Here is a 23834-nt window from a genome sequence, read left to right as displayed (position 1 = left end):
GCTAAAAAAAATAATAGTCTTGGTTCTCAGGCCCCGCCTGCTTCATCATGAAGTTTGCTGCACTTTTCGTTTTTATTTCATTTAAAAATCAACAACAAAACAATCCTTAAATATCCCAAGCCCAACAGGAGTCAAATACTGTATTCCAGTATTTTACTCATCAAGGAATTCATTTATGTAGGGAGGCCCTTATCCAGGTTCATTATGCACAACTGATTATATGGTTACATAACTGCTTATTTTGTGACATACTAGTTTGAACAACCCCCCTCCAAAAAAAAAGACACAGCCTACTCACACTATATTTTCAAAAGCCATTACCCGAGAACTAATTCTTTTCTTTTTTAAGCCTTATACAAATTAACTATGTACAGATTTTTTTCAATTTTTTTTCAATGTTTCACAGCCAACAATCTCTTTTTCTAGGCCTGAACAAATTCAAGAAGCGTTTTTTCCACAACACTGTTAATCTGCTCACAGGAGAGACAGATGTACATCCTGATCTTATCAAGGTTTGTGGCGGCACTGTGGTGTTTATGAATTGCAACTGATGGGGGATATGTCTTAATGGATTTCTCAATACACACAAGTGCAATTATCGTGATGGGAACAGTTGTTTAGTCATTAATGGGAATTCAGGATAAAAGGATTTAGCAATCAGCTGAAGATATTTTTTATTGATTTTCTAGATTGCTAAATAGGGTGTATGATGTCTCATCATATATGTGGACAGTCTAATTGGATGGTGTAACTTCTATTATGACTGAACTCATATACCTGGTGTTGCTGGAGCATTATCATTATCCAGGGTCACAGGTGACCAATCAGCATGCTCAGTCAAAGATGTTACATCTTGAGGGGCAGTGGGGTAGCCTAATGGTTAAAGTGTTTGGTCATTACTCCAAAGCCCCGGGTTCAAATCCCAAAGTGGGACAACCTGTGAACCTATTTGAAGTGGCGTAAAACCATACTCACTCATATTATGAAAAAATTATCAGAAAAGATATGTCATGGTGATATAATTGGCTCTTTGCCCTCACCAAATCAACCATTTTGAAAATAATTACTGAGCTCTTAACCCATGCTTGTAATATAACCATTGTAACGTCACATCGGAAGCCCTGGGTTCGATTCCACACATTGGTAAAATGTGTGAAGTCCTTTTCTTGTGTCCCCCACTGTGATATTGCTGAAATATTGCTCAAATCAGCATAACCATACTCACTTACTCATTACTAGCCCGAACTTGGCTACTAGCATAATTTTCTGAAGATTTTGATGTTATTATTTGACTATTACTAGCTGAGTTGACTAGGCCAAATAGAAATTTACAGCTCTGGTCTTTGGACTGAAAATCGCTGACAGTACATGAATGTTTGAATCAAAGTTTGGCTTTAATAATGACCATTGGAGTGACAGCACCACCTCATGGGTTCCCTTTAAGTGGTAAACTTATTTCATTTTCATTTATGATGCCACTACTGTGTAACTGAATCAGTCACTCAGCATATTACATGTACTAATAGTACTCTTGGAACAAGACTTGTTGATTATTAACATGGAACAAATCTGATATGTTTTTTGTTTACTGACAGAGAGAGAACTCCTCCTCCTTTGAGGTCCTGTCCCACTGGCATCCCAACATGACCATCAACCTTCTGGATGACTACTCCCCTTGGATTGAAGGCCATGTGCCAGCTCCACTTGATGAATGTGAGTCTCAATAATCATTTCAGGATTTCTATTTAATCTGACCTATTGTTTCTGTATTGGCTGAAAATAGGTAAAAGAAAAACAGGTCATGCTGCATCCAAAACGGTTTTAACTGCAACAGTTTCATTATTGTTCATAGCAGCCCTTCTACCATTTTTAGATAGGTTTCTTGACACTTTTAGTGGTACCTTTGGTGACACTAATCACGATAATGTTCTTGTGAGTTCTGCATCTATATCATCACGATTATGTGGAATCACCATCATATCCCCTTGTTGTTATCTCATGTTTCATCTGGGGGCACGGGTGGCCCAGTCATCTAAGGCGCCGCGATTCGCTGTGCAAAGTTGCATCCCTTTGGCACTCCAAAAACCTATGGTTGTGGGTTCGAATTCCGGTTCACCCCAATTATGTTTCTAGGTTTGTCAGCACCAAACCCGTGGTCGTGGGTTTCACTGAAGTGGTAAACGTCTGAGACCTGTATCACTTCTGGCTTTACTCCCACATTAAGCTGACTTGCCGTGATATGACTGGAATACTGTTAAAAGCGGCGTTAAACCCAACTCACTCACTCACTCCCCTTGTTATCTCATGTTTCATCTTGATGTTTTAGATATTGACTTCATCCCTGGTACTGACAAGTACTTCCCAGTCTTGTATCTGAATGATTACTGGAACCTCAATAGTCACTACATGCCTGTCAATGACACAGTCACGTACGTTCCTTATCTCTTCATTACTCATACACCTTGCATAGTTTTATATTGTTCTTGGTGAGGTAGCCTAGTGGTTAAGGTGTTTGCTTGTCACACCGAAGATCTGGGTTCGATTCCCGACATGGGTACATTGTGTGAAACCCATTTCTGGTGTCCCCCGCTGTGGTGTCCCCATGCTGGAATATTGGCATAAAACCATACTCATTCACTCACCCTGGCCCCAGCCTAATTGTTCCATTTAGTCATCTCCATAATTGGGATGCAATAAAAATCTTTAGGGGCAGTGGGTAGCCTAGTGGTTAAAGCGTTCACTCATCATGCCGAACCCATTTGAGACAGATTCAAATGGAATGACACTTAAAATATATTTGGTCTTTTCCATAATTTGGATTCTGCATCTTACAGGCCTTTAGGGGTAGTGGCCTAGTGGTTAAAGTGTTCTGTCATCATGCGGAACCTATTTGAGACGGATTCAAATGTTATGACACTTAAAATATATTTGGTGTTTTCCATAATTGGGATTCTGCATCTTATAATATAGTTATAGGCCTTTAGGGGTAGTGGCCTAGTAGTTAAAGTGCTCTGTCATCATGCGGAACCCATTTGAGACTGAATCAACTGTCATGAAACTGAAAAGGACAGTCTTAACAAGTTACTATCATGAGTGATAGAAAGTCTGTGCAAAGTTGGAGATGGAGTGATGTGACTAAGCTATGTTGGAGAATGGATCCTGGGAATTTATTTATAGCATGGAGATACGGCAGCAATATTTCTAATGCGATTTAAAATTTGAACTCACACAAAATTATACTGGATGATCGTGATTGCTGCATGAACTGAATAATAGAATTAAAGATTCTTTCATATATGATGATTTTTAAGAATAGTGACGATTGATTTTATTGCGGGTTCTGTCGTTCAATGGAGTGAAAGAAATAATAATCATAGAAAATAAATGTCAAAAGTCTGTGAAAAGATATAAATTTTCTGTTTTAAATGTGGTAGGTTTGAATGTTGCTCTAGTTGAGTGTGTTCTATGCAGAGAGCTGAACTTGACCCTGACCTACAGCCCCATCTCGCTGTTCCGCTGGCAGATCTATGCAGCGCAGGGCATGCGCAACAAGTGGTACAGCTTCATGGGGAGCGACCTGATTGAGGAGAATGATGATGATCAGGATTCACTGAAGGTCAGAATATTGAATACTTTTTCATTTTGCTTCAGATTTAGATAGATTTATGCCAATTCCGTGTAGTCTTCTCACACACCACTAAGTCGAGACAGCAGAACATTGGGCAGGATGTGCAGCATGAGATCAAATAAAAATTTATTACAATTTTGTTTGTTTGTTGCAATATTCCAGCTGCACAACAGTGGCATGTAAATAATCAAGTCTGGACCAGACAGTCCACTGATTGACATCATGAGCATCTATCTACGCAATTGGGATATGATGACATGCATCGACCAAGCAGCAAGCCTGACCATCTGATTCCGTTAGTCGCCTCTTACGACAAGCAAAGTCACCTCTTACGGCAAACATAAGTTGCTGAAGACCTATTCTTTACCTGGGTCTTATTAAGCTTAATAAGAAAGTAATTGTGTTAGCTTATAAGGAAATGTTTGAAGCAACAAACGTTCACATGATAGTTACACTACCTGGTTTGTCATGGAAATATTGTGCCCTTGTAATGTCTACAAACTGAAGCAAGACTTCCTTTGGTTTACAGACAGCTTTCTTGGAGACCAACCCCTACCTCCTTGCGATGACCATAGTGGTGTCACTTCTCCACAGTGTCTTTGAGTTCCTTGCCTTCAAAAATGGTAAGTTCCTGTTTTTTTGTAATCAAAGGGACATAATCCATGTACTGTTTTGAGACCAAATGGTGCCAATGACTGGGATAATTGTTGGAATAAACTCACTCATCACAGCGATAGAAATTAACAGTTTTAGTCCACTAGTCCTTTTAATGATAACAAATATCAAATCCCTTAACAAGTGCAAATTTTTACTAGTCCTTATGATACCTTAACCATTGGGCAGACTGTAGGACTAGTGCCAATTTTCAACGCTGCATCCTAGATAAGCATTCCTGTCCTGATGTTCCAGATATTCAGTTCTGGAAGAGTCGCAAGTCTCTGGAGGGCTTGTCAGTGCGTTCCGTGTTCTTCAATGTGTTCCAGTCCCTGATTGTGTTGCTGTATGTCATGGACAACGAGACCAACACTGTTGTCAGGATCAGTGTGTTCGTTGGACTGTGTATTGAGATTTGGAAGATCCACAAAGTTGTCAATGTCAAGGTATAAACATTATGCTTTCCTGGTTTCCAAGTATGGTTTTACATATTATATTTTATTTTGTGTCGATATAAACATGATAAAGTTCAGTAATTATTAATAATCAATGATGTTGTCCATCTGACACACATTTAGTTTATTCCAGGATAATTCTGAGAGAAAAATTAGAGAGTAGGTCCCCAGTACCCCATCTGTGTTCAGACAGACATTTCTCAGGGTCTGCTCAGGAGGGCAATCAGGAATCGTACTGTATGATTTACTCAAGATCTAAGTGGGGGGCACGGATGGCCCAGTCGTCTAAGGCGCCACGATTCGCTGTGCAAAGTTGCATCCCTTGGGCACGCCAGAAACCTATGATTGTGGGTTCGAATCCCGGTTCGCCCCGATTATGTTTCTACGTTTGTCAGCACCATACCCGTGCTCGTGGGTTTCACTGAAGTGGTAAATGTCTTCAGACATGCATCACTTCGGGCTTTCCTCCGACATTAAGCTGACACGCCGTGATATGACTGGAATACTGTTAAAAGCGGCGTTAAACCCAACTCACTCACTCAAGATATAAGTAACTGATGATCCAGGTTCAATATCTTAAATTACCTTGTATTTGCAGTTTGACAGAGAGAATCTTCTGTTTGGGGTACTTCCTCGGTTGAGCCTGGGAGACAAATCCAGCTACACTGAATCTATGACAAAGAAGTATGATACTGTAAGTAGTCATATCAAGTTGAATAGCCACAATTATTTTGGTGGTGCTGTGGCCTGATTGCCGTAGACTCTGCGCTGTTCCCCTATTGTGTGCCGTGGCCTGATAGCCATAGACAATGTTTTGTTTCCATATTTAAGAAATAAATGATGAGTTTGAGTTGTTTATTTTACAATAAAACAGGGGGCACCGGTGGCCCAGTCGTCTAAGGCGCCGCGATTCGCTGTGCAGAGTTGCGTCCCTTGGGCACGCCAGAAACCTATGATTGTGGGTTCGAATCCCGCCCTCGATTATGTTTCTACGTTTGTCAGCACCATACCCGTGCTCATGGGTTTCACCGAAGTGGTAAACATCTGAGACCTGCATCACTTCGGGCTTTCCTCCCACATTAAGCTGACATGTCGTGATATAACTGGAATACTGTTAAAAGCGGCGTAAAACCCAACTCACTCACTCACTACAATAAAACACTGCAGGGAGAATAAACCGTGATGGGTGCAGGTTTAATCTCCCTGCAGTGTTTTATTGTATGATAAACAACTGCTACTCGTCGTTTATTTCTCACATGAGATATCAACATTATGTACAGCCTCTTTAAGGATGACGATAAACTGTACCAAGCTTTTTAAATATTTACCCATATTTAAATAATGATGACTCCCTCAAAAGAATCCGACCTCGGCAATGTCAGACAAGTCCAATTGAAGCACAGCTTGGTATTTCCCGCATATTCTCACAATCCTCATGTCGCTTACCTGTACCTTTTCTCACAATACTGATTGTCAAATCTCTCCCGCTTTGGGATGCGAACATTCAGTCATCGTGTTTATCTGCATTGCCCAGCTATATCTATGGGGTACATCTCACTAGTAGACACTCCCCTCTCAAAAATAACATTGTCATATATACGTTATCAAGTTGCGAGCGCATGTTCAAATCTCCAGAAATGACGTCATGATAGAACAACGTTGATCATGAAATAAACCAAGCTTCGTTCTTCATTGTTCTTTGCGATTTATTGTGTAGCTATCTTATATTAGGACATGAAGGCTATGATGCTTAATATTTTTCGTCATCCAAATTTTGAATGATGCGGAGGCTAATTATCTGAGCCTTCTAATTCTCAATGATAAGAATATAAGTTTATATGGCAAGTTAATAACTTCAGGCTGTTGAGGATGTTCAGGAGGTTCAACTTGGTGGGGACCTTTGACATGTTGGAGATGCTTCATTTCAATATCTAACAAACAGTTAATGTTCTTGGATCATTCAACTATGTTCCCACTACGTTGACCTTGATATATCTGGGCTTGCCCCAGAGCAAATGGTCAGATATGTTCTTGCTTTTCATAGATTATTTTCTAGCAAGTTCTTACATAATGTTATCTCAGCCATATTTTTCATCAGGGTCTACCTCCCGGTAGTTCAATCATCTCAATGTCATTGACCTTGTGCCACCACTATTAACTGGGATCATGTGTCTCCATATTTGAAACTAACGTTTACCATGACAAGACATAGACAATTATGATTTTGTAATCAATGTAATCTAGATCTTATTGAAGATGAATATCACTTTGATAGGCTGTAAATATGATAATATAAGAAATTTTCATTTAAAATAACCACTTTTATCTGATCCAAATATACACAAATTTGTCTCTCAAATATCTTCTGTTAACATGGGTGTTATACCAAATTTGTCCATTTACATTTATCATGCTATATCAGTGAGAAAGTAAGTTTTTATGTTTATAGAACCACTTCCTAAATGCTTTGTACTATGGGCCTGTGACCTCACAGTTTCTTATGAATAAATTCTCTACAGTTCAAAATGTGAAGAAAAAGGTATTGACAGTCAAACTTTGTCTGTTTGTTTGTAAATAATGCACAGTTATTATTTTACCTTATCCTGACTCATACTATTTGCTTACCTCAACTCATTTCCAAAATGTAGTGGAAACTTCCTAAACTGTGAGGGGCGGTCGGGTAGCCTAGTGGTTAAAGCGTTTGCTCGTCACGCCGAAGACCCGGGTTCGATTCCCGACATGGGTAAAATGTGTGAAGCCCATTCTGGTGTTCCCCTTGGATATTGCTGGAATATTGCTAAAAGCGGCGTAAAACCACACTCACTCCTAAACTGTGTACCCGGAGAACAGAAAAAACTGCTCATCCCAAGACTTTTACTCTAAAAATTACATTTTAAAGTGGCTTCCCAAAATACCAGCACAGATAGTAGTGTGATGGAGTGGAGATGCAAGAATTATACATGTAGATTTTGATGGAATGTGTTGTTTGAAACATGCTTGGACATCTACACCCCCTTGTTTTTAAACAAGAGGGAGAAGGCTGTGATGTTTAATATATTTCGTCATCCAAATTATGAATGATGCGGAACTACATTATCTGAGCCTTTCAATACTTAACAATACAAATACCCCATTAAAACATTTGTTATAATAAGGCAAGTTTGAATCCTCAAGCTGTTGAGGGGTGCACTGGTGGCCCAGTTGTCTAGGGTGCCGCAATTCGCTGTGCTGAGTTGCATCCCTTGGGCACGCCAGAAACCTATGATTGTGGTTTTGAATCCTAGTTTGCCCCGATTATGTTTCTAGGTTTGTCAGCACCATACCAGTGGCGTTAAACACAACTCACTCACTCACTCACTCACTCTCTCTCTCTCTCTCTCTCTCTCTCTCTCTCTCTCTCTCTCTCTCTCTCTCTCTCTCTCTCTCTCTCTCTCTCTCTCTCTTTCTCTCTCTCTCTCTTTGCCCATGGACATGTTGGAGAAGTTGGATATGTTTCCACTGTCTACAAAGTCATTTACTGGCCTTTGATCAGTCAGCTTTGTGCACACTATGTTGACCTGGATGTTTCTGGACATTCACCAGTGCAAATTTTTGGAAATATTCTGGCTTTTCTTTGATTATTTTCAAGCAAGTACTTACATCTTTTTATCTTATCCTTATCCTTTACCTCAATCAATCATCGTATGTCCTTGTACCCCCAATGTTAAAAAAAGGTCATGGGTCTTCATCATTGTGTTCATACATTAAAACTGATAAACAACAGTTACCCTGGTTACTACTGCTACAGATGTGAGGACATAATGATATTGACAATCACAAGTTGCTTAATTTGAAAATATTGCACTTTTTTTAACTGGCTTCCTAAAGTACCTTCCTTATGATTAAAGTAGATTTCTAATGGAAGAATGCCAAAACTCCTTGAAGGAGTCATAGACTGTGGAGAAATCCGACATATAAAGTTTGTTTAAATGTATTGTTTGAAACATGATTTGAATTCTACACCCTCTTGTTTCAAACAAGAAAAAATGAGGCTATGATGTTTAATATTTTTCGTCATCCAAATTATGAATGATGCGGAACTAAATTATCTGAGCCTTCAACATGTCCAATACTTAACAATTTGATTTGATGCAATGTATTATTTGCTCAAACATTAAATTATTGTATTTTATTGACCTGTGAAATCTTTACAGACTGCTGTTTCACTTTGAGCAATCTTATTAATCAATACTTTTTATTTTCGGTTTATGAATTCTACAGACCAGAGCCCAAAGCCAAAGTAAAAAAAGAAAAAAAGTTCAAATTTATTTCTTTTGCTCCACCTTCTGTGTTCTATGGATTAAATTTTAGAGAAACATACAAAATACTTTTGAAATAATAATGAATCACAAATGGACTGTCTCTGGAAACTGCAATTCCCTTATACATGTTATAAGGAGAACAAAACCTTCTCAGAATGTAATCCATATACGTCTAATAAAAACCGGGACATTAATCATGTGTTAGGCAGTAGTAAAGTACCTTTATTTTGTCCACTAAACTGACAGACTTGAACAACTTCATGCCATACAGATTATTTTCAATTGAACTAACCGATGCTCATTACCTGTAATTGGTAAGCAAAAATCTTTAGATCATAAAAGTATAAAAGTGTACCCTTGATTTATTACCTTGACTATGAAATATACCCTCACTGACAGGGCTGGGACAAGTCCAATTTTACTACCTGGGTACCCACACCCCTATAACCCGACCCTACCCAGGTACCCGCTGTTGGTGTCAAGAGATAGGTACACAATGTCTAATTGGGAATAGTTTGACAGTAGGTCATGCATACACTGAAGTTGACTGACGTTTCAGCTTTGTTCAAACATAGTCAGAAGGAACTAGTTCATAGTCATGAAGAAATGCGATCATTAGAGACTTAAAATTGTCGTGTCACCATGTAGTTATATTGTGAATTTTTGTCATGAAACAATATATCACGTGACTAACCACGGGTCCGGGTAGTCCTGTGGGTACCCGGGTCCTACCCGACCCGAGTACCCGAGTTACCCGTCCCAGCCCTAGTCACTGAGTCGCTGACATTGATGTGTGGTGTTGCAGCTGGCCTTCAAGTACCTGTCCTGGCTTCTGTTTCCCCTGCTGGGAGTATATGCTGTCTACTCACTCCTCTACAATGAACACAAGGGATGGTACTCATTTGTCCTGGGCATGATGTATGGTTTCCTCCTTACATTCGGTGAGTATTGTTTGATAATGAATGGGAATGTTGTACATCTGTAGTATATTAGCTGTAACCACCCTCGATCATCCCTTCATGTCATGTCACTGTTCTATCATGATATGGAGCATGGGTGGCCGAGTCATTTAAGGCACCGCAAATTCGCTGTGCTGTTGTGTCCCTTGGGCAAGCCAGAAACCTTTGATCGTGTTTTCGAATCTCGGTGAGCCCCGATTATGTTTCTAGGTTTGACAGCACCATACCTATGCTCATGGGTTTCACCAAAGTGGTAAAGATCTAAGACCTGCATCACTTTGGGCTTGGCTCCCACATCAAGCTGACACACCCACAATCAATCCCAAAATCATAGGTTTCTGGCGTGCCCAAGGGATGCAACTCTGCACAGCGGATCGCTGACTGGGCCACCCGTGCCCCCCACCAGTACAAGACTCGACTGTTGTGTGCTGTCTTTAATACAGCGATCTGTCTTGTAGCAAAAGGACTTACTATCCTCTGTGTTGGTACTCTGCAAGCCCCTTTGACAACTTTGTTCCCCTCCCTGTGTCATAGCTGCCACCAGTAGGCAAGCGGCCATGATAAGAATCTTGAGAATTTTCCCTTGTAACTGAAATGTTGGGACATTTATGTTTTTGTGAACATCATTATAGTGAAATGAGAAAAGGTTTTTGGATAAAAATGACATGACAATTTTCTGATTCAGTTAAATATATCAGGGACTTGCTTGGGTGAGGCCACAAGTTTGAATGTTGACTTATGCCAAATTCACTTTCTGAGATGGAGGTAGTGACATCATGAGGATGGGCTGTAACAACATGGCTGTGCTAGTAGGGTGGCAGAGATATATTTGGAATTTTTATTTTTTTGTTTTCATGAAAAGTTGGACTTATACCAAAAATGAGGGTAATGCTCGTTTGTGGAGCAGGACTTCAAAACTGTTGAATATTTCTTGTTGAAAATTGCTATACAGATCAGTCTAGTGGTGAAGTGGTGCATTTTGATTTAAAAAAAAAATAAACAACATTTTTGTTTTCTTCACTGAAGGTATCCAATGGCAATAAGCCAAAAGGGGAGTATAAATAGCCATAGTCCATTTCAGAAATGCACCAGATCAGGGGGTGATATGTCATCTCCTGATGACTCTAGTTCAATTCATTTTCATCCTGAAATGCTTACTTACTTACTTATATTAGGAGATTTTACGTGCGCTTTCCGACTGGAGCGTATTTCGCACACGGGCCCGGCCGGGCCATTTAGTGGTATAAAAGTGGTAGCGAGAGGAGTGCAACCAAGGAGGGGGGTTTAGTGGTTGCTTATATAAAGTTTTGAAATTTTGAGATTTGGAATACATGCCTTGGGGGAGTGGTTGGGACTAAGGGAGTGTGTGGGGGTGAGTTGATGTTTTTTGGATGTTTAGTGTTGGTGGTTTAGTGAAGTTTTAAATACGGTTAATTAGTTCTGTTTTGGTTAGGTAAATGCCTAGGGCTTTGAAGTTTTCTATTTTATTTTGGGGGTTAAGGATTGCTTCTAAGGTAAGAGCGTTATTTGGATTTAGGTTGGTTTGTAATGTTGTACGTTGTGTGAGGTAGTGGGTGCAATGTAGTAGTACGTGGTCTATTGTTTCTGGGTGAGTGCAGTGTGGGCACTTCCCGTTTGCGTGTTTTTTTAGTTTTAGAAGGTGGTTATTTAGTTTGGTGTGTCCTGTTTGGAGTTTGGTGATTATTCTATCGATTTTTTTGGAGGGATGGAGGATTTTTGGTTTGGTGAGGGGTTTTTTGAGGGTTTTTAGGATTTGGGTTTTTGTGTTTTGATAGAGGTTATGCCATTTTTGGGTGATTTTACGTTTGTTTATACTTTTGATTTCTGCTTTAGATATTGGTAGCTTAAGGCTTATGTCTGGTATTTTTAGGGATTGTTTTGCGGCTCTGTCTGCGTTTTCATTCCCGTAAATTCCTACGTGAGCTGGTATCCAGATAAGTTGTATGTTTTTGCCTGCCTCTGTTAGTTTGTTTACGCTTTTGAGAATTTGGTTTATTAATTTGGGGCGGTTTTTGGTGTTTTTGTTTTGGAGGGCCTGAAGTCCGCTTAGTGAGTCTGAGAGTATTAAGATTTTTTTTTGGTTTTTGGTGTGATGGCTGTGGAGCGCCGTGGCGATACCCATGAGCTCTGCGGTGAATATAGATTGGTTGTTTGGGAGTCGGAAGGATTGAGTATTTTTGACTGGTTGGGCTATATGGACTCCGAAACCTGTGTGATTTGTGATCGGATCAGCGGATCCGTCTGTGTATATGTGACACCAATTTGGCCATTTTTGATGGATGTAAGCTAGTGATGTGCTTTTAGCTAGGTTTGGGTCGGTTTGTTTGTTTATTGTGTTGGCTAGGGATGTGTCTATTTTGGGGATTTTAAGTTTTGGGGTGAATACGTTTGATTGTTTACAGTTTTGTTGTTGGTTTCCTATTTGGTGTTCGTTATGGTAGTTTATTATTCGTTGGGATATTGGGGTGAGTAGAGGGTGTTTTCTAGTTAGTGCCTGGTTTTGGGGACGTATGTTTTGGTTTAGCATGTTTTGGAGAAGGGGGTTTGATTGAGATGCTGCCCAGAAGTTTAGTGTTAAGTGCTTGTCTACGTAAATTTAGTGGCATTTCTCCTGTAAGGGCCTGAAGTGATGTGAGGGAGGTGCCATGTTGAGTACGTGTTACTAGTTTGAGGGCTTGATATTGTATTGAATCTAGTTTTTTGGTTAGGGTTTCGTTTAGGGTATCGTATATGGCACAGCCGTAGTCTAGTTTAGATCTGATTAGGGATGTGTAGAGGCTGAGGAGGGTATCTTTAGAGGCTCCCCAGTTGGAGCCGGTTAGGCATCTTAGTGTGTTTAGATCTTTGCTACATCTGGTGGTTAGGTTTTGGACGTGAGCATCCCAGGAGAGATGCTCGTCGAAGATTAGACCTAGGAATTTAGTTTGCTTTTGAAATATGATTGGTTTATTGTTTAGTTTGAGGAGAGGGGAGGCCCGTCTCATATTTTTGTGTTTGAATACTATTCCTGTCGTTTTTTCGGAGTTTAGGGAGAAGCCCCATTTGTCTGCCCAGTTTTGTATTTTGTTTAGGGATTTTTGTAGTAAGTCCTGAGATGTTAAGATACTTTTGGAGCGGATCCATAGGGCTCCGTCATCCGCAAATTTTGAGGTGTTTATTTTGGGGGATAAGCCATCAAATAGGTCGTTTATCATTATGTTAAAAAGTGTGGGGCTAAGAATGCTGCCTTGAGGGGTGCCGTTTTCCAGGGGACACTGCTCTGATAAGGCCTGGTCTATACCCACTGTAATTTTGCGGTTTTGGAGGAAGCTTTGGATGTAGTTTACGATTTGACCTTTAAGTCCTATTTTTTTAAGTTTTTGGATTAATCCGTTATGCCATACCATATCAAAGGCTTTAGAGAAGTCCAGAAAGATGCCTGTTGTGTATTGTTTGTTTAGTTGACCGGTTTTAATATCCTGTTCGAGACGAGCGAGGTTATCTAGGGTGGAGCGGCCAGGAGTGAAACCGCTTTGATCTGAGTTTATTATGTTATTTTGAGATAGATAGTGTTGAAGTCTATTTTTGGCCATGGATTCCATTACTTTGCAAAGGTTGGAAGTAAGAGAGATTGGTCTATAAGAGTTAGCTTGGTTGGTTGGTTTACCGGGTTTGGGAATAGGTATGATTAGCGCCTCTTTCCAGGGGGTTGGTACATGGCCTTTTATGTAGATTAGGTTATATAGTTTGAGTAGTGTCTGGAGTAATTTAGGGGGGAGTTTTTTTAATATTTGGTAGGAGGTTAGGTCTAGTCCTGGGGCTGTTCCCTTTTTCCTATTTTGGAGTACATAATTGAGTTCTTCTATTGTGTACGGCTGATTTATTTCTAGGGCGTCATTATTTGGGTCTTGGCTAGGTTTGGTTTCTGTTTTAAGTTTTAGTTGGAATTTGTCACTGAAATTGTTATTACTGCTTGTGGCCGAAAAGTGGTTTGCTAGGTTGTCTGCTTTTTCGCTAGGGGTTGTTGAGTTATTTATGTTAGGTGTCTTTTGGTGACGTTTTAGGCCTCTAACGGCGTGGATTTTACGCCAGACCGTTCTGGCGTCTGTACGGTTGTTTAATCCCTCACAGAATTTTTTCCAGTCTCTAGTTTTTGCTATTTTAACTAGGTTTTGTACCTGGTGGTTTAGTTGGTGAGCTACTGGTATGTGGTTATGGTCGCGTTTGGCTTTGTTGAAGGCTGTTTTACGTTTTTGTCTAGTTAGTTCTATTTCCTCGTTCCACCAGGGTACAGAGGGCCTACCCGATTTATTGGGTTTTTTAAAGGGGATTGCGCTTTTGGCTGCGTTTATTATGAAGTCCGTTAGGTTTTGGCAATATATTTCTGGGTCACTATTTTCTAGTTCTACTAGGTTAGCTTGGTTGCATATGTCTTGGAATTTATCCCAGTTAGCCTGGTTGTAGTTAAATTTAGGTTCTGAACTTTTGGATTGATTTGGGACGTTAGTGTTTCCTATGGTTATGTTTATGGGGAAGTGATCACTTCCTAGGGGGGCGTCGTGAACTTCCCATTGGGTACTTTGAGCTAAGTCTGCTGTACATATGGTTAGGTCGATAGCCGACATGTTTTTATTGTTTTTGTCGTATCTGGTAGGTTGGTTGTTATTTAGTAGTACTAAATTATTTGTTTCTATCCATTCTGATATTAGTTTGCCGTGATTATCTAGTTTATCTCCCGTGCCCCAGGAAGGGTGGTGGGCGTTGAAGTCTCCTAGAAAGATGGTAGATTTGTTGCCTATCTTTGTGAGTATGTTTAGATCCTCCGGTTGGATTTTCTGTTGTTGCCAGTGGTAGATGTTTATGATGTTTATTTTTTGGTTTTTAAGGGTGATTTGGATACCATTGGCTTCTAGGTTTGGGGTGTTTATTTTGATTTCCTCGTAGCTTATGTCTTCTCTAATTAGTATTAGTAGGCCACCTGATGCTCTTATTATTTTGGTTTTAGGTCGATCATGTCTGACTATGTTGTAGTTTGGTAGGTGAAATTTGGATTTATTGGAGAATTTAGTTTCCTGGATGCACGCTATGTGTGGTCCTTGTTTTAGTTTAAATCTAGCTTTTAATTCGTGGCTGTGGGAGTTAAGCCCGGCCGCATTCCACTGAAAGATATTTAGGCCTGAAATGTTCAACTTGCAATCAGTTATAAACAGTCGCTATATCCTGCCATCGGTCACCCAACCCTGTATATCTGTATGGGCAGTGTGATGCCTTGGTCGCTGTGACCCAGACAGGATGATGAAGGCCTACAGCCCATCCCTCGGCACTTGTGACAGCTGCCCTGGGCTGGTTGACTTATATCATATAAGGACCAGTTGACCGAATTCTGTAGTTACTTTTACCTCATGACCTTTGGGAAAGGGTTTCAACAAAACATGCTATTCTGGGATGGAGTAGGAGTCATGAATATACGGAGCAAGTTGTACTCAACATTATGTGCCTAAAACATGTATTGAAATGTTTTTGCAGTAACAGATACACAGTAAGCATTAATTCAGATCACCTCAGTGAGCAGTCTCACTTTGGAGAGTCTAGCTTGTTATAAACATGAAACTTAAGACATCTATCTTGTTATGAGGCCAGTTAAGTGAGCAGTCTCTCCGTAAATGTCTAGTTTTATAACATTGTAATGAAATACAGGGATGTTAGTAGTGTTAAGAAGAGAGGTAACAGACTGCCATAACATGCCTTTCAGAAGTCACAGATGACTTGGCATCATGTTAGCTCAATCTCACAAAAATCTGTTCTTTTACTTTGATATGATACCTCTCTGATACAATCTGAGGACACTTCCATCATGTCTATTTGAGATCTTTCTCATCAGCCTTGCACCGTCCAGGGGTCCATAATCTCGGTACGAGTGAGTGAATCATTCAAACCACCAAATCTGGTTTCTGTATCCTGAAAACAAACTGCAACGACAAGTTCCAAAAGTAGAAATCAGTACCGTTATGTTGTTTATTATCCCCCGCCGCGCGAAAGCGCGAAGCGGGGGATATAGTATTCACGACCGTCCGTACGTCCGTCCGTCCCTCCGTCCGTCCGTCCGTACGTCCCACCTGTTTGTTGCCGCGATATCTCAAGAACTAAACACTGGATTGTCTTCATATTTGGAACTATGGTGTATATACAGACTCCGCAGACACCAGTCGGTTTTGGTGACCTTGACCCCATTTTCAAGGTCACAGCAGGCATATCTGCTTTTGGAGTTGGAAAACGGTGTTGCCGCGATATCTCAAGAACTAAACACTGGATTGTCTTCATATTTGGATCTATGGTGTATATACAGACTCCGCAGACACCAGTCGGTTTTGGTGACCTTGATCCCATTTTCAAGGTCACAGCAGACAAATCTGCTTTTAGAGTTGGAAAACGGTGTTGCCGCGATATCTCAAGAACTAAACACTGGATTGTCTTCATATTTGGAACTATGGTGTATATACAGACTCCGCAGACACCAGTCGGTTTTGGTGACCTTGACCCCATTTTCAAGGTCACAGCAGACAAATCTGCTTTTAGAGTTGGAAAACGGTGTTGCCGCGATATCTCAAGAACTAAACACTGGATTGTCTTCATATTTGGAACTATGGTGTATATACAGACACCGCAGACACCAGTTGGTTTTGGTGACCTTGATCCCATTTTAAAGGTCACAGCAGGCAAATCTGCTTTTGGAGTTGGAAAACGGTGTTGCCGCGATATCTCAAGAACTAAACACTGGATTGTCTTCATATTTGGAACTATGGTGTATATACAGACACCGCAGACACCAGTCGGTTTTGGTGACCTTGACCCCATTGTCAAGGTCACAGCAGGCAAATCTGCTTTTGGAGTTGGAAAACGGTGTTGCCGCGATATCTCAAGAACTAATCGCTGGATTGTCTTCATATTTGGAACTATAGTGTATATACAGACACCGCATACACCTGTCAGATTTGGTGACCTTGACCCCATTGTCAAGGTCACAGCAGGCAAATCTGTTTTTGGAGTTGGAAAACGGTGTTGCCACAATATCTCAAGAACTAATCGCTGGATTGTCTTCATATTTGGTAGTATGGTGTACAGGCGGGGGATATTTCGTCACTCTGTGACAAATACTTGTATTTTCTACATCCTGTTGTTTCTGAGCAAAATATTTGTACAAATCAAAATGGTCGGATGGTCGGGTAGCCTAGTGGTTAAAGACCCGGAAGAAGATTCCCGACATGGGCACAATGTATGAAGCCCATTTCTGGTATCCTCTACCGTGATATTGCTGGAATATTGCTAAAAGCGGCGTAAAACCATACTCACTCACTCACTCAATTAAGGGGTATCGTATCAGAGTAAAAAGATAAGATTTTAATTAGTTTCAGAAAGTGTGATTGTGATGTTCGTGTTGTGTGTTGTCTTCAGGGTTCATCATGATGACTCCCCAGCTCTTCATCAACTACAAGCTGAAGTCTGTGGCTCATCTACCATGGAGGATGCTGACGTACAAAGCCCTCAACACATTCATTGATGATATATTTGCATTTGTCATTAAGATGCCAACGTTATATCGTTTAGGATGTTTACGTGATGGTAAGTCTCAATGCTTCATATTGAACATGTTGAAAGTGATTTGTTAGCTGCGTTGAATTGTAATTAAAGACTTTTGGTTTAGTATCTTCACTTGCATTGTCAATACTTCAGTAGCTGGAATATTGCTGAGCAACACTCACATGAACAAGACTTCACCGTTCTGTATACACTACCTTCCTCCGTCACCCATGAGACCCGTGAAGATTCCGGGGTAGAATAGGTCTTCAGCAACCCATGCTTGCTGTAAAAGGTGACTATGCTTGTCGTAAAAGGCGACTAACGGGATCGGGTGGTCAGGCTCGCTGACTTGGTTGATGCATGCCATCGATCCCAATTGCATGGATCGATGCTCATGTTGTCAATCACTGGATTGTCTGGTCCAGACTCGATTATTTACAGACCGCCGTCATATAGCTGGAATATTGCTGAGTGTGGCGTTAAACAACAAACCAACCAACCATCACCCATGAATACTTCTGGCAGCTTGGAGAGGGAAACCAGCTCTGATTTCATCACACAAATGTCAATGATACTTGTTTGACATCCTGTGCCTCATGTGCCCTAGCCTTGTCCTATCTGCTCAACTTATTGCTTCAGTGTCAGGCACAAAGTATGTTTATTTGACATCCGAGTGTTACACATGGCCTCATTTTATTGTTGACTTAATGAGGCAAGAGAGTTTACTGACTATAGATGTCCAGTTTCCATCTTTACTGAACTAGGCTTGAATTTTATGGCTCGACCTTTGACTTCCGAGAGTTACACATGGCCTCATTTCATTGTCATCTTAATGAGGCAAGAGAGTTTACTGACTATAGATGTCCAGATTCCACTTTTGCTGAACTAGGCTGGAATTTCATGGCTTGTTCTTCGTGTCACCAGTTGATATGAAGAGTTATGTCCCTTCTGTGTTTCTCCTATTGACTAATCAGAATCCACTTCTCATATCACTTGAATTTGTTGATAATCAAGATCTGTATTGTAATAAATCTCCGTCATTGAGTAGTTTTAACATAGATTATGTTTTTGACAAATGAATTGGATTATCAAAGTATGTTGGCTCATGAGACATTCTGAACGATTGAAATGGAAAATGGCCAATGAGCATCCTGTTGTGGATGTCCAGTTTCAGTGAATTACACTAAGTTTGCTAAAACTGAATCATTACCTACTCCGTTTGATGATTAATTTCAACTCTCATGATTTGTCTTTTCTTTTCAGATGTGATATTTTTCATATATGTCTATCAGCGTTACATATATAAGATTGATCCAAAGAGAGTCAATGAGTATGGAACAAGTCAGGATATGTTTGATGAAAATGCAGAGGTCAAAACTGAAGATCAAGCAGCGATTAAAGCAGGGTCTGCAACAGAAGGTGAGACCCCAGCCATAGAGAAGCCAGCAACGGACTCCACAGCAACAGAGAACCCTGCAACAGACTCCACAGCAACGGACTCCATAGCAACGGACTCCACAGCAACAGAGCCTAAGCCAGCTGAGGAGAAGAAGAATGACTAGGAGTAGATGGAGATCCGTTGTGGAAGCCAGAGCTCTGATGAATGTGTGTGAGAGGGTAGATGAGAGGAATGCTAGTGTTTGGAGAATGGCAGGTATTTAACTCTGAGCCAAAACTTGAAAGATATATTGCTCCTCGGTGGTGTGTTATGAAGTCTTTTTGTATTGTTTTCTCACAGGAACTGAACAGCATAATTGTTTGAAATCCAATGATTTGTTTTCACAAGTGTTGGCCACAACTCTATTGGAATGCCTGATGGTTCTCTATGGACCTAACCCCCTTTAATGTTTAGGTGGAATTTATTTTGACCAGCTTTATTTTAGAACAATTATATTGTGCAATAGAATTTTATTTTAAGAGTGTGAATAAGAGGTCTGACAGAAAACCTAGATAGTTGGCAGCCTAAAATAGCAGTGTTGGAATTTACAGGGACCCCTCCCCCAAATCTCAAACTTTTAACTCTTAAGATTGTCCACAAAACCTGTAATATATAGGACATGACAGGTGCCCTTTTGAAATGTTCTGCATTGAAGGTCAAATTGTTTGACAACTATTCAGACCACCTATACTCAGATGTTGCTTTTAGAAATAAAGACTGGGTAATAGGCATTCACTTCATGTATGGAATCGGATGCATTTTTAATTGGCTTATAAGACAGGACTTTATAGAACTCATATTATCTGCCCTGTGTTATGTAACATGCTGTGAAAGTCACCAATATGGCCAGTCTTAGCATATGCTTCCTGAGATCATTGAGGAGAAATACATCGGTCACCGAACATTCAATATTATGTGATCAAAATGTGTAGTGCCCATACCACCATACTGTCATGTCTGTTTCACCGATGTTGAGATTCATTGTGTTTATATTGTGTTGTCTGTCAAGTTTTGTAATCAGAGATGTTGCTGTGCGGACAAGTAGTTGGGTACTGGAAAATAATTTATTTGCATTGTTATAAACGGAATGTTTATTGTGTAAAGAGAAGTTGATTTAAAAGACACTTGATTGTTTGTAATTTCCACTTAACATATACATCTTGTGAGATTTGTGTTTCCCAGTGTTAGGATTTATGGAGTTTTATTGTCTAATAGGGAAGCTCAGATTTAATGTCATCAGTGTCTTTTAAAATCCCATATTTCACTCTGATATGATACCTTTCTGTGCGAACATCTTAGTACACAAGAGTCACATCAGGTGAGCACTGAGCAAACTTTGACCAATCCAGTTGTATGAAGGATGAGTGGGTTCTTGAGCCAATCAGATGACAGCTTTCTGAAGCGATTTGGCTTCATTTCTTTTCTACCTTATTAAGGAAATTTTAAATCTATGCAAAAGAAAACCTCCACATAACACAACTATACCCTCGATTGTACACCCTTTTAGATGTAGCTTATACCTTGATGCATTCAATATCCACAATATTGTGGCGTATTATTGTATATTTTGAAATGAGATATCCCTGATGATATTTATTTTCGAGATACAGAAATCAGATATGCTTGTCTGACTGTTTCACTTACCTGTACTGAAAATTTGGAAGTCTTGATGCTGATTAGAAATTTACCCTGATGTGACCTCCTATGGAGGCATCCTCCAAGTCCCCACATCGTGAGGGGCGGTGGGGTGGCCCAGTGGTTAAAGTGTTCACTCCTCACCTTGAAGACCCGGGTTCGAATCCCCACATGGGTAAAATGTGTGAAGCCTATTTCTGGTGTCCACTGCCGTGATATTAATGGAATATAGCTAAAAGTGGCGTAATACCATACTCACTCACTCCCTCACTCACTCACTCACTCACTCACTCACTCACAGAGAGGCATTGTATTTTAGTAAACAAAATGAATTGAAGAGATTGGCAAAGTCATTGTCCTTGTACATGGTAAAGTATTTCTTGGTGGTATTACACTACTGCAGGATAACAATTATTGTTTTAATGAAACATTTGCACAAGTCATTATTTCAAATAGTATTGATACATGTAATAATAGATCTCATTACTGCAGATAAATCATTGTCATGTTGAAATAACTATTTGTGAGTTTAGAGTTTGGCTAGATACATGAAGGAAACTGTAACATTGTTGACCTGTACACGTGGCTGTGATCACTTCAAGCATCCATGATAACAGAAGTGCCATCACCCCAGGAAACCTTACATATCCATTTTATGTTTTCTTGTAAAAACAAATTTTATTTATCGTTTTATCTAGTTTTTCAAACTTTGATATGGAACAAACACTTCTCTTTCACTTTTATACAGCTTGTCATCTATTTCACATACATGTTTTTTCATATTGCATTCATTTGTTTTAATCGTACATGAGTTTATGTTTTTTGTCAAAATGTTCATATTGTTATCACCTTCAGGAGATAGCAGTTCTAACCAAAAAAAAAAGTTTGTTCCGGGGAAACAGGATTGTAAGCATTTTATTGCTGAAAATGGCCATTTTAGATTTTTGGGATTGAGGGTTTTCACTTCACGCCTGTAAGCCTTTCACTTTTTTATCCTCTTTCGCGCAGTCTACTGGCCCCAATTTGGGTCTTAAAATAATTTTTAGTGCTTTTATATGTCATCATATGAACTATTATCAACTGAGCTTACCAAACTGACTTTTTCTAAACTCTGGCTTTGGACTCGTGGCTAAAGTCACAAACTGTTCTCATAAGAAACAAATGGATGAAAATTGTCAGATATAGTTTAAGTCTGTCGATGCTTTTCCAGACTACTGCATTTAAAATGTTTCCTGTTCATATCAAATGAAATCGAGCTTGCCCAATGCCTTCAAGATGTAAGGAATGTCGGTGAATTCATAACCATACTAATTCGTAGCCATGAAGAATTCGTAGACACTTCCAATCTTAGACAAAATTCACGGTAATCTCATAGACAAAACAAATCACTTGGGAAGTACATGATGCATTTTAATACAAACAGCTGTCCCCTGAATATCTATTGGTTAATGCCCCATAGATACAACTTACAACTTGTGTCCATGCAGAAGTATTCAGCGGGTCAGCAAAACTCCTCATGGTCAGGTTCAGCTACATTAATTCATCAAGACGTTCCGAAGTCCTTTCTTTTGGAATCAATAACTGATCAATCAGTTACGAAGGGTTTAGTCATCTTGCTGTATTAAAACAAAGATAACATGATGCATTTATCAGTCTTGGAAGTTAATGGACTACTCATTGTGTAGATGGATTAATAGGACAAACCCTAATATAACTGATATTCTTTTCAAATCGGCATTGATCCTAACTCAGTCACCCTTTATTAGAAGACCTCAAATTTTAACTTACTTTCATGATTAGAGCGTTTCAATTTTTAAGGAAAGACAATTTAAATAAATATGTGAGCGAGTTAAAATTTAGCATTCTAAGTGACACAGGATTGTTTTCAGTGATTTTCACGGAGAATGAATGTTATCAGTGAAATTGTTATGATACATGTCATGTGAAGAAGATGTACTGAATAGTTGTACCCCAAATTGTTCTACCAACCACCAAGCCTCTGAGTGTAGGGGGGCACGGGTGGCCCAGTCGTCTAAGGCGCCGTAATTCGCTGTGCAGAGTTGCGTCCCTTGGGCACGCCAGAAACCTATGATTGTAGGTTTGAATCCCCGTTTGCCCCAATTATGTTTCTAGGTTTGTCAGCACCATACCCGTGCTCGTGGGTTTCACCGAAGTGGTAAACGTCTGAGACCTGCATCACTTCGGGGTTTCCTCCCACATTAAGCTGACACGCCGCGATATAACTGGAATACTGTTAAAAGCGGCGTTAAACCCAACTCACTCACTCACTCTGAGTGTAGGATTTTATCTCTGCTCCACGATATGTTCAGTTCCTTTCCCCTCACCAACATTGATGGGGATCCTCGGGTTCACAGGCCAAGAAAAGCTCAGTGTTCCCCATGCTGCAATAATACACCATGGGCCACTGAACTGTTGTTTCAAAGTCTGTACCATGTAAACTCTAACAGTGATACCTACATCAAGGTGATGAAAGACTTGATTCTGTCCGTTCATTGCATGGGAAGGACATATACTACTCCAATTTTGATAGGGATATCTATCTTTCCATGATACACAAAAGTGATTCTCATAATATGTCAAGTGTATATGTAAATAGAACGACATATCTGATGATCCCTCTGAAACATGGAGTAGTATGTGTATATTTTATCTGAAAGCTGTTAGCCTACTTGTCAATCATTAGAAGATGTTAATGTTATATCGGAGTAATATAATGACTAGCAGATTATTGTTTTCAATTGCCCAGACATGCAGAGAGATGTATCATGTATTAGAACTGTTTCGTAAGCAGATTGTCATGTAGGAATTGAAAAGGTGTGTAAATTGTAGCGTGTAGCATTACTTGTGATATTGCATGTTATCATCATTGTTGAAGAGTCAAATGAAGTGATCCTGCTGCCTCGAGTGTTGTGTTATTTGGTGTGTTTGTTATGGAGGTCGAGAATCGCACTCGAGGAAACATGGATTGGATTTCCCAACAAGAGAGTCATTTGAAAAACAGAATGCAAGCTTGTGGTTGATGAAAAAAAAGGTTCACTGAGAGTTGACTTCAGTATTTTGGTGTTTATTGAGTTATGACATAAGGGACCGATAATTTGTTCAGGGGTGAGTGGGGTTTTTCATGCACTAATGTACTAAAAAGAATGACCTAATGCTTGTCATACT

General features: G+C 39.9%; 1 protein-coding gene across 1 annotated transcript in view; it reads left to right on the top strand.

Annotated features, from left to right (window-relative positions):
• The window catches only part of LOC124146479 (cleft lip and palate transmembrane protein 1 homolog), a 32277-nt gene extending 8709 nt beyond the window's left edge, over nt 1-23568 (top strand). The window contains exons 6-15 of the mRNA XM_046516793.2: nt 427-512; nt 1596-1713; nt 2327-2429; nt 3472-3616; nt 4158-4251; nt 4538-4728; nt 5336-5431; nt 9844-9979; nt 17450-17617; nt 18839-23568. Of these exons, the coding sequence (XP_046372749.1) occupies nt 427-512; nt 1596-1713; nt 2327-2429; nt 3472-3616; nt 4158-4251; nt 4538-4728; nt 5336-5431; nt 9844-9979; nt 17450-17617; nt 18839-19137 (1436 nt within the window). The 3' untranslated portion in view covers nt 19138-23568. The remainder of the gene's footprint in view (nt 1-426; nt 513-1595; nt 1714-2326; nt 2430-3471; nt 3617-4157; nt 4252-4537; nt 4729-5335; nt 5432-9843; nt 9980-17449; nt 17618-18838) is intronic.
• The last annotated feature ends 266 nt before the right edge of the window (nt 23569-23834 follow it).

The sequence above is a fragment of the Haliotis rufescens genome, unplaced genomic scaffold, assembly GCF_023055435.1.
Source record: "Haliotis rufescens isolate VD_foot unplaced genomic scaffold, xgHalRufe1.0.p SCAF_3, whole genome shotgun sequence".
NCBI classification, from domain to species: domain Eukaryota; kingdom Metazoa; phylum Mollusca; class Gastropoda; order Lepetellida; family Haliotidae; genus Haliotis; species Haliotis rufescens.
This window is presented reverse-complemented; position numbering and strand designations above follow the sequence as displayed.